The 12,516-nt window shown below is 35.0% G+C and overlaps 1 protein-coding gene across 1 annotated transcript in view; it reads right to left on the bottom strand.

Annotated features, from left to right (window-relative positions):
* Window positions 1–1,829: 1,829 nt before the first annotated feature.
* Window positions 1,830–12,516, bottom strand: part of KCTD8 (potassium channel tetramerization domain containing 8) — a 104,873-nt gene continuing 94,186 nt past the window's right edge. The window contains exon 2 of the mRNA XM_026074726.1: window positions 1,830–3,141. Within this exon, the coding sequence (XP_025930511.1) occupies window positions 2,681–3,141 (461 nt within the window). The 3' untranslated portion in view covers window positions 1,830–2,680. The remainder of the gene's footprint in view (window positions 3,142–12,516) is intronic.

Here is a 12,516-nt window from a genome sequence, read left to right as displayed (position 1 = left end):
GTGTGGTTGCTAAGTAATAGCAATGATGTAGTTTATCTGCCATATCACTCACATGCCTCAAGAACACATGGAAAGCAGTTAAGTTTATCATAAAGTTTATGTTGCCTTTGTATTAACAAAATATTCTGCTCTCTTCAAGTATGAAGTATATATTTTCTTACATTTCATAATAGAAGTAAAAATGCTCTGAGAAATTTAATAGATTATGTTAAAAACAAAATTAAGATGATCATCAAAATATCCATAGATGGACAAATTAAAATGGATGGACTCTTCAAACATGCACCTAAGTATATCCTAGGTGGGTAACGGAATACTGAGAATATCTAAGAAGGCAAAAATTTCCCCATACTATAAGGCAGGGTTTAATGGGAAGGTTCAAGAATATGTCTGAACCTAAAAGGTAGCATTCAAGATGAAAACTTAACCTAAATGAAGGCAATGGAAAACAGCATAATCTATGATAGGTGCTATGAAGACACAGATTCACAAGGCTAGAAAAACATTCAGTGTGAGATTTTTCAAAAGCTCACAATATTAGTCCAACTTCAGACTAAATAAAAACAATTCTAACCACTGAAGGTAATTAAGCTAATGTTAAATACTTGGAAATTTCATCTTGTAAAGACTAGAAAGCCAAAGATTAGAAAAAGATAGAGAAAGAAAATCTTTGATGTGTAGAAGAAGCAATAAACTTTCAGAAGAATGGATGGGTCTTTTGGACCTCAGAGAGAGAAGCAAGTAAGGAAGATAAGGATAGTGCAGAGAAGACAAATGATTTCACACTGGACTGCAACAGTTCACACTAGATTCACTAGTTTATCCCAGATACACTCCTTCAAGTTAAAGTTCAGATATACTCTTTCAATATCAGATATATTCCTTCAAGAAAGTGCTGTCAAAAGAAGAAATGCTGGAACAAGCTGATTAATTAGAGAGGAAATAATAATTAGTTCTAGACAGATTTTACCACCCCCAAAAAAGTAGTGAATGATGCAGCTGAATTGCTATCAAAAGTACGCAGTCTTTTATAAAAATGTCCTGTTAGAAGACTGAAGCATAATAAGGGTTCTAGGAATAATTCTGGGAATTAAATACAAAAAATCCTATTTAGTTCAGCTAAACCAGTTAAAATTATCACCAGAAGTAAAGTAACATCTCTTTTCACACATCTGTGCAGTTCCTAGTGTAGAGTGCCTATGGAGATAAATCCTTTTATATGTGTGTATGCAAGTTTGTGTGCATGTGCACAGTAATAATTTAATGTATGTAAGAACTCAAGAGCTCTCTTGCAAGCTCCAGAAGTCCTTACCCATTTCATGTATAACTGCCTGAGCCAAAATCATCTTCTTCTTGTTGTTATTATAATGAAAAAGGAATTGATTTTTCTTTATCTGGTTGGAAAGACCAAATTTTGTTACTAAGAGCTGACTATTCATTGAAAACTTTTTATTTGTAAGAGTAATGCACTTTGCTGTGATATTTTAAATCTCGTATTTCTAAGATGAATTTTTTTTTTTAACTTGTCAGATTTGAAATGCTTTCGGTTCTCTTAGTGAAATTATTCAATTTTAGTACATTCCTTACTGAGATCTGTATCATTGCTAGTTTGAGTGCTAGCACTCTAGTGTAGCTCTCTTCCTCTTAAGAGAGTTTGTATTATGGTTTTAGTTAAATGGCACTACCCCAAATATTATTCACCCACTCTTGAAACACGTTTTTTGTTTTGTTTTTCAGCAGAGGAGTAGTTAAGAAAACATTAAACAAAAAGTAACAATTTGCTTTAGCTTATTTTTAAAAAAGAGAGGAGACAATAATAGCCAAGAAAATCTACCAGATGGTTCTTTTAATAAATACATTAGTCTCTTTTATTTTTCTCCAGTTTTATCGACTGACATAACAGAAACTTTCAGACCGTCAAACCAGTTTTCACAATCTGCCATAAATTGGCATTTCACAGAAATAATCTCGACAAGCACTAATAGATGAATGTTGGTGCAATAATAAAACAATATAAGGCATATTTACACCATCTTTACATACAGAACACTGTACACACAAAAAAATCACAGATCCAGAACAAAGCAAATTCAATCCCTTAGATGTTTTACGTTTATAGGCTTGGTTTCAAACAAATAATTCTCCAAGCAACAGACGACCTCTTGTTCTTGTGTGATTTATTTGTAACATTGTGCTCATGCAAAATAGATATTTGCTTTATTGCATTAACATTGAAAGAACATTGGGAATTAGTTCTGAAAACAGTTCAATCACATTTTAAACCCTGTTTCTCTTCATCCATTGCAAGTCTGAGTCATTTTTACTGGTGATGTAAAACGAGGTGTTAACTGATGATTGAGATTTTTATTTGATAAGTTCCAGAATGATAATGAAGCTCAGCTGTCTACAGTTTGAAAACCATCTTTCTTGACCATGCACATTTTGCTTTACAATTATGAGGTGGTTTAGATAAGACACCTTTTGTATGTTTTAAGTTTCTATCTTCTTAAATATATTTTTAAAGAAACCATGTACTATCCAACATCCACTGTTCACAAAAAGAAATAAGCAGCAGGAATAGCTCTGGTGGCAGAGCTGGCCAGGAGGAGGACATCAGTAAGTTAGTGGCAACTTAATAAACATCAAATGCCACAGAGATACATCATGAAAGAGGTGATTACTATAACCCATATTTCTGTAAGAGTTCAGACTGCCAGGGACGTTTGCGCTCTGGAAAGTAATCTGGAATGTGGATTTTTTTAAAATCTTGGATACATTTTCTCATCTCTTCCTCAACACTCAGCTTCTCACACACCTTCTTTTTGGAAAGATTTGTTTCTCTGGATTTGCTAATGAGAGTTTGAAAGAGTTCACTGTTTCTACGTTTGTCTGGAGGTGGCATCCACTGCACTGGCGCCTTCTTGGATGGACGATCCAAAGTGAGAGTATTTGGTTGGTGGGCTGTGGATTGCTGCGTGCTAGTGGCATTTTCCTGAGGAGTGCTAGCTTCTGAATGGCTGTCACAACTCGAAGTGGACAACTCATTACAGGAAGTCCCGCTTTCACTGCCTTTGTCCAAGACTTTATCATGCTTCCTTTCTTCATGGTCTTGTTTGGGGGAAACGGTTCTCTGTGGGGGCCCTAATACAAGGCAGGAAAGAAAAAGTATTAAACAAGTACTGGTTTACACAGAAAACATCAGCTATCATGTAAAAAAAAAAGTGACTCAGACTCAGTTGGGATAAACTGGTGACGTTTCCTTCAGTCAAAAGAACTATGGCCAGATTATTACACAATCTGAGGGTCCTACATGTATTCAATTCAATATTCTCCCTCCTAAAAATGTCTACCTCAAGAATAAATTCTCTGTCTGCATAAGAATCCAGGCAATGAAACGTACATAATGCTCACAGATTATCTGCACCAGAAATCCCTGCAGGCAAGTTTATATGAGCTATTTGCCATTATACCCCAAGAAGTTTATTATGAGAAATCAGATTGTTGTAGCATTAGGAAAATAATAGCATAAAATTTGCAAACCTTTTTCCTTATCTTAAACAAAAAAAATATTCCAAGGGTTTTGATTTGTTTTTGGAAACTCTAATTTACCTTTTCAGAACAGTCTACTGACACTATCTACTATCTACTCTGCAGACATCAAGCCTACACAAAAAATCCAGACAGAAAAAGGAGTACTAATCCTAGAATAACAGAGAGATCAGTCTCTACTAATAGAATCTTTAGGCTTTTTTACTTCTTTATCCTACAGTGATTTCACTGCACTTCTTACTGTCAGTTATTATWCCAGACTTGCTTCAGTGCAAATTCAGAATTCAGTTGTACATATCTTACTGCACAACCTGGCAAGGAAAAGAAGGTTATGAAGTTATCAATAAAAAAACATTCTGTAACAGCAGAGAGAGAGAGAGAGATCTAATGGCCTATCAGCAGGAACTGCTCAGTGCTCTGCATGGCTGAAAATCAGATCTGGGCTGTTATTCTCTCTAGGCATTACTTTTGCTTTGAAGTCTTCAGCAGAACATGAAGAATTAGGTGGTAACCACTAAATCTGTACAAGCATTTTCATTTCTGAAGCCTGATTTCAAAATTCCAACTGTGAAATGATGCTATCCTGGCATCATAATAAACGTCATGATCTCAATTTGGGGCACTATCTAAAGCTCACAGAAGTATCTACAGAGTTCAACAGGCTTTGGATCAGACCAAAGGGACAAATTTCAATGGTGTTTAAGCACCAAAATGAAAATGAAGAGTGGAATTTCAGTGGCAGCTGTGTGTCTACTAGGAATTCTGAAAGCGTCTAAACAGTTTAGGCATCTAAATATCTTACAAAACTTATCCTTACAGTTTGTCCAAGCACCACCAACATCACTTACTGCGTTTGCTGGTACCAGCATTCAGGGTATGGAAGCCCAACTTTGAGTTACTGGGACAGAGCTGCCACTTATTATTCTCTTTTTCAGAATTACAAATTAGAAATATAATTACAGTTATAAAGAAAGCGGGAACACTTGTGTTTTCTTTAACAATGCAGTTCTATGATTCAAAGGAATCTGAGAAGATTGCAGTATTTTATGTGAGAACCAGGGGAAAACAAAACACAAAAGCAAATAAATAATAGTTTAACAGCAGCAGCATTCAGCAATCTACTTTGCTTTTATTTTAGCCAGCATCCTAAGACACCGTGTCACATTTCTACAGTGCACCTACAGAAACACATGAATAATCAAGATCTAGGAGGAGAGACAACAGTCCATCAGGGTGTGTACTTACCTATTAAGAGTGAAAAACACAGGTGATTTTCTACTTCATTATATTAAACCCAAATATTTAATGCATGGCTGCAGCAATTTCCCTCCCCTCTCTCTTCCAGAAATACGTTCATCTTCCTAAACAGATTTATTTACATGCCTTCCTACTATTGTTGCATTTGGCATTTAGCATTTCCTAGCTCAAAACTGTTGTATGGAAATGCTAAATCTAGACAGTCAGCTGACATTACAGCATTACTATGGCTTTGCAGCATTATTATAAATCTGAGCAATTAATTAGATAATGATTTCAGTATAGTTACTCTGATTTTCAATAGTATAACTATCACCAGTATCTATGTTATAATCATAGTATCTTCAAATGTAACAACATACACTATGACTAAGTTTTCTGTCAGCAACACTTTGCTGTCTTGAACTCTTTCTTTCCTGCCCAGTTGTTGCAGTAACTTTGTAAATCAAGATATTATTTCTAGTTGGTCTATTTATAATTACTTCTCCATTGCTACTCCTTGCTTCACAAGGGCTCAAACCTGCAATGTACTAAGGATCCAGTCTAAGAAAGTACTGAAATACACATACATACCTTCAAGAATATGGAAAATTTCTTTCACTTCTACAAGATTATTCAAGAGCCTGATATTAGGCAGGTATTTAAATGCTATTTTGGATCAGAGCCCTGAGATTCAGTACCTTGCAGCACTGAGCTCTGTATGCTTCACTGAATCATCTAAATTCACAATGATTTTTAATCCAAATACAGGTTTCTTCCACACCTCTCCTTTTAAAAATTAACAAATCCTCCCTCACAATGAATTCTTTATATGCCTCTGCACTTTTTTCTCAACAGTGTGTTATTAACAGAAGCAACAATTCTGTTGGAGAAAAGGTTTTTCTCACAATATTTTCAAGCTGCAGAAACCCAAAGGAATTTATAAGTACATGAGAAATGATCCTCAAAGGATATTTGGTTCAATTTCAAAATCAGGGATTAGCAGATAGATTTAGATACATCTCCAATTCAAAAACATCTCCCTATTGCCCTCTACACTGGAACACTCATCTGTGGATGGGACTGTGTGATGAGATGTTGTTTCTACCATGTCTTCTCAGCCCTTCCAGAATATCACCACAGACTTTCAAAGAGGTCTCTCTGCCTAAAACTATTTATTTTCCAGGACCGCAGAATAATTCTTACATCCCAGAGAAAGTATATTTGCTCCATTGCGCACAGACTTCTAAAAAACTTCAAGACCTCCCCCCTTCCCTCTCTCCCCAACTCCTGCCCTTTTCAGGTCTCCTACCCAGTGCTAGCTCTCCAGCATAGAGAAGCTGGAACTAATGCACTGCACCTTGGTCCTCTCCACTCTTTCTCCTTCAACCAGATATACCCAGTTGCCCTCTCCACTGCCCAGTTCTCTCAGCAGCTCCCGGTTAACACTTCTCTTCCTGGCAGTTCCACTAGAAATTGAACTTCCCCTTTCTTCTTTCTCATTTATTAATCATATATAGCTTCCTCTCTCCTAAGCCACAGCATCCACACTAGGAAACCATTTTTGATAACAGTTGTTAAAAATAATAAGGAGCATCTGCTCCAGTGGTGACTATGAGCGAAAAGGAGCCTTGGTGAGGGGCTTCTCCAGACAAGTTGAAAGGTGAGGTGGTCATTTCCCTGGGCTTACTGCTTCCACCAGGGTTCCTGCAGGCTGCTTCTATCAGAGACAGCTAGCGATATTTTGCCAGTCTTAGTAGTTTTGGGGGAATATCTCAAACACATTTCACTGAATGGGTAAACTATTACATTTACTTTCACTGTATTCATTCCTCTTCTGTGTTGTTTGTTTGAGCTAAAATTTACTAGCAGAGCTGACTGACAAAATAACCACTTTCAAACAATTACTACAAAATATTCACAAAAAATGAATCAAAAATTTTTAAATGTAACTCTCTGTGGTGATAACCTCCTCCTATCAGTTATGACAAACTGAATTGGAAACAGAAAAAGTCCTCTCTGACCTCTCTGTTGAGCAGTAACTGAGCAACAGAGCTCCAGTCAGGAATGGAAAATACAACAGGAAGCAACCCACAAACCAATAACTATTGGCTAAAAATTGTAACCAAATACTTCTGGAAGTCAAATACAGTTTAGAAAGGTCTAAACGGCTTGTGGAYATTCATCAAGTGCAACCTGAATAGCCAAGTGAACAATTCTTTATTTCCTGCAACAGAGGAAAATGCCACATTGGAAAAACTGAAAGCATAGTAATGATGATATTCTGCTTATCCATATTTCAGTTTATTTATACAGACAACTATTTTCTTAAATATTAATAAAACAGGCTTAAAATAAAGGGAATCCTATTCAAATCCAATTAACCTGACTGCTCCATTTCCCTCTCCCTCTGTCAATGTGCTAGAGGGAAAAGCAAGTTGTAGACCCTTTCTATCTTGTTTACAGGCCCTCAGAGCACATTACATTTATGTCGAATGCTCAGTTTATTGTATGCACAGTGGCACATTCACTAATGAACTTCTTCCTCACTCAGTTACTTTACTCCTAGAGTGTTTCAAAGATCATTTGTTTCCTTAGAAATCAGTTTGTTTTTACTGCAGAATGTACTAGAAATTGTGGACATATGCAGAGATCACTGAGGGTAGCTATTTTAATAACTACTGTTTTGATGCTTAGAGCAGAAACCCTTCTTAGTTCTACAGTACAGCAGTTACAGCTGAATGTAACACATGTAGGTAAGAGTAGAGGTTGATATAAAAATAGTAATTTGGAAAAATATATATATATAATGAACACTAAATATGTTCAGTTTGCAGTAACTGCTACTCAATGAGAAAGAATGCAATCTGTTAAAGAGACACTCTCTTTTACAGTTGGTCAGGAAAAATGTGAAATGATTTCACATTTATCAACTATAAAATGACATCTGTTTTCTGATGTAAATAAAAAATTAAACCAATTTAAAGAAAAAATAAACATAGAAATTCTTGTCTTTTTATCATATAATTTTAGTGAAAACAAAGTATTTGGGACATTTTATCTTCATTTCTGTTTTTTCAAATTTACATTAAAAAAAAAACCAAAACAGCTCTAGTAGATATACAGCCTCTCAAACCAAAAATAATAATCTGATTGAAAGCTTCTTTTGAAAAAATGATATACTATAGACAGAACTAACTCCTTCATAAACCAAAAATTTTTACCAGTCTCTTTTCATTGAAAATGGGTCATAAAAACATCGCAGCAACAATATTAATGAAATACCGATGTAGTAAAAACTTCCATTTTTAGCTGATTTCATCAAAAACTAAAACAAGACGACAGCAGGTTTTTAGACTTTCTACTTATGTTAGAAGGCTCAGAAACAAGACAGCAAAGAGAAGAAATGTTATTTTTAATTGTATTTGTAAAAGACATCTAATCCAATAATACTGTTTTCAGCTTCACTCATATTTTTTTGCATGTTTGAGAATATTGGCAGTATGTGATTTGCACCTTACCTTGCATGAAATAATTTTTTTTTCTCAGCGTTTTGGATAGGAAAAAAATGTCGCTTATAGCTTACACAGGACTACAGTCTTGTACATGGCAGAGAACTTTCTTCATGGACAAAGCTATGTTAAACCCCTTAAGAACCTTTCCTTGCACCTACTTGCTCAAATTACATTATATTCAAATTACATTACTGTGAATAACTAAGGATAATGAACATAAGAAACATAAAAATAACATCCTATTATTTTTTATGATTTAATCCTAAGAATCTAAGTAAAATTTACTATAATTAATAAATTGTCACAGAAATAAATACTTATCAACTCTCACAATAAAATGGACTCATCCATCTTGCATACCTAGTTTTTTCAGTACCTTTCACCAACATTCACAGTATTACACTAACCTGAATGCTTAGAGAGAAGTCACCTGTGAAATCTGATGACAGATTATGACTACTATGGGAACATTTTCATTACCAGACTTTTGGGTACTTAATATCACACTTCAGTGGTAAATGAATATCCTTTATGTCTAATTTAACTTTGATTTTATTTTTAAAAAAGATTTTTTTTAAGAGTTGTAATAAGATAGCTCTAAAAACCTGACATTTTCTGTGGCATATTAATGATACTTCCATTATTAGAAGATAATCCTGCTCTTAGAACACATGAATTCATTCCCTGAGACTGGCAAGGGATTCAGCTTGCCTTTTACAACTCCAGCTCTAGGTTAAGACTAGCAGCCATAACTCCTGTGCTTTGCCATCCTATCAAGATCCCTTGAACATTTGGCAGAACAGAGCTTTACAGCATACAGGTTTACAAAGGACCTGCTGATCCCAGGCTTTGCCCTCCTTAACGCACAAAAAAGTCAAGCTAACTCCACTGTCTCTTGGCCAGAAAAGAAAGAATTTATGTTTTCATTTAATTATATACATCTTGTTAAGGAAACTTTTCTACTTATTATAGGTATTGCAATTTACATGCAACTCATTTCTATCTGGTGCGGCAGCCCAAGGCCTATGCTTTACTTAATTTCTATTTTAAGGCTAATATGAAGGCCTGCACAGGGATCCAGTGGTACATAGTCTTATCTGAATCTCCAGCTATGGATGAATTTTACCCATTATGAACATCCCAAACAGACAATATTAATATTAATAACTAAGCATGTTATGTGAAAAATTTCTAAGTGCTTCTAGCTCCACTCTTAACAGCATGTACTCGCAGGAAAAATTGAAGAGTTTAATGTAAAGAATTCAGTGGAAAAAAATTCTGTGTAGGAGTCTTTATGCTGTTTCACCCACTTTCACAACTGTTTAATTGGTTTCACTCACTTAAAATAAAAAAATGCATATAAATACTCAATTTTCAACTTGATTCTTATCAAAATGCCAAACCACTGTTTGGATTAAAGTCCTGATCCAAAGAATGTTTAGTATAAAATAGTGAAGTATTTGTCAGAAGAAATATTGAAACTTATTTTTTCCCCCCTTCAGATGAGTGGCCAATTGCTATGGAGAGCCAACTGCTTACAGTTTTGTGTTCTTTGGCCTGATATTTGGTTAGTCAATGCACAACAGTATAGCTTCAGTAAAAAGAACTGAGATTGTTCCCTTTACCTTGGATTACTCCCAGGTCTTCAAAGTAATGGTATTCATTTGGAAGATGTGAGCTAACTTTCCTCAGGCAAGAGAGGCAATTAGTATATGGGATTTGATTTAGTTAACACTCTATGCCCTGAACTCTTGGGTAAAAAGGGCAACACTATTGATATGCCAACTTTAGTACTTTAAGCAGAGTCTAATTTTATGTGATCTAAGAATGCTAAGCAAGTAGCCTTGCAGACGGGACTGTTACAGGAGTGTCTTGCTTGTGAATCGCAGTAGGACGTCAGTAGAAGACAGACATGTAGCTACTCAGTAACATGCTGAACAGAACTTAGGTACTCACATTTTATCAAAACACTTTTGTAAATATACCCTATGTTCTGGCAAAGCTTCAAGTTCAGACCTACAGGGTGTGTAAATTCATTTGGTCATTTTGATAGGATGGTAAGGCACAGAACCACTAACGAGCTGCTCGTGAGCTGTGGATCTGGTTCCAAAACGGCATCCATTTAAACAAAAAGCTTTAGATTTAAATGTTGACTTCATTCAAATAAGAGACAACACTCTGTTTGATGTAACAGTTGCAGAATCAGTGTGAAAGCTACAAAGATTTGGTTCCAAAGGAAAGCATCTTTATTCTATCGTGAATGCAAAAAAAGATCTTAGAAGGAAAGCATATATAATGGTGAAAGCAGAAAGGATGAAAAATACTTATTGTCTTCTCTTAAAAAAAAAAGGAAAGAATGATTTCTAGAAGTTTTCTATGCATTACTCAAAAAGAGCATACATTTTGCCAACTTCCCTAGAAAATTCATCTTCAGGTGCATAATTATTGTAGATAATATTTGAGCCCCCAAATATTTGAGCAASAACTTGTGAAAATACTGTGTTCTAAAGAAAACCTCACTATAGGCTTAATTGTCATCTTTGCTAGAATACAGCTCTTGTAATAGCAGTGTTCAGTGAGTCATTGTAGAGAAACTAAAGAAATGATGAGAAATAAAAAATAATATGGAGGTTATGAGGGAAATGAAGGCAAAATATATTCCTTGATTATTCCAATATGTTTTATTACATTCAGAATGTAACAGGAAATATGATTTTTCCCATAATATTTCCTGTCCTCTATGCCGTATCTATGATACATCTCATATGCTTTAATCCCAACACAAAATTTCAAAATGGGAACTCTACACTCAAGTCTTATTGTTATGTTTAGGAGCATTAAGATTTTTAGGAATGTTTATTTGTTGTTTCAATACATGGATGTTTCAACATGACGAATATGTGTGTGAAAGCACACTTGATGAAGCCTTTTATTTAAATCTCCTTACCTGCCATGGAAAGATAAAAAGACTCTGTGTAGAGATTGCAGCTGTACTGGGCATAGTTCCCACAGGGGAAATTACCCTTTAATAGTGTTAAGCTCAATGGTGTGTGAATGGTTATGTGGTACTTGAAGTGAATGAACCAATTTATCTTTCAGACTAGGACCACATGCCTGTAAGTGATAAGTGCTTTGTCTCAAAAGAAAAAAAAACCACAACAACAATAAAAATCATTTTTTTCTGTCATATTTACTACCAGTTAAACTAATTTCTAAAAATGGTAAAGTAGAATGAGTTACATAAAATCTTTGAGGAAAAATTGTTTATTTCAACTAAGGCTGTATTTTAAATACTGACATTATTCAAAATATAAGAATACAATTTTGTATATAGGGAGCATACCTTTTCTGTTATTTGGAATGACAGAAGAAGACAGAATATATACAATAAATACTCTTGTGTCCAACTTGAATTCATTAGATAACTCACCCTGATCTTGTTTTGAATGAATCACAGAACCATACTCTTTTGATTTATTACTTTTGCATCTGGGTTTTGTGGTAGATAGAAAACTACTTAGATGGGGGAGAGTCAATGAAATTCTGATAGAGACAATTTGCCACATTCCAATAAAACTAACAGCCAACAGATTTTTTTTAAAAAATGTTAAGCTGAAAATTTTGAAGTTGTTGTGAAAAGTGTCATTTCTTGGTAGATAAGCTAATAAAAATCAGGTAAGACCTGTTTTTTCATATCCAACTAAGAACAGAGTCAAATATTGAAGATGACYTTTTTATTCTGGGGAGTTGGTGATAGCTAGTACACTGATGCTATGCTGGAGATACAAAAGAAAATAAAATGTTTGGAATATACACGACGCAAGCTGAATTAACATCAAAAGACTGAAAGTCAGAAAGCCATCCGTACTGCCAATATCCACCCACTGTAAGTGCACGACAGATTTTATCAGTTTCAGGAATATATAACTAGGTCAATAGTTCACAGCCAAAGATGTCAACCATCCTGATTTTCTTTGAGCAGATCACTGTTTAGGAAAGAGATTGCACAATATTCTGCAAAATCCCAGAAGCAAATTTAAAAAAGGCTTCACTACGCTCATGGCAAAGGGAATGTTGTAGCAAGTTCCTAGCAGACATTGCAGATTTCCTGAGCCACACAGATACTTCAGTTTGTATGTGAGTTATTTGAAGAAATGGGACTCACTGAGGTAAAACAGAATTTTCTTCCTGAAGCAAACTTTGGTAAATTGTCACT

This window comes from Apteryx rowi, unplaced genomic scaffold, assembly GCF_003343035.1.
Source record: "Apteryx rowi isolate R43461 unplaced genomic scaffold, aptRow1 scaffold_398, whole genome shotgun sequence".
In the NCBI taxonomy this organism is placed as follows: Eukaryota; Metazoa; Chordata; class Aves; order Apterygiformes; family Apterygidae; genus Apteryx; species Apteryx rowi.
Note: the sequence above shows the minus strand (reverse complement) of the source record. Positions and strands in the feature narration are given on the sequence as shown.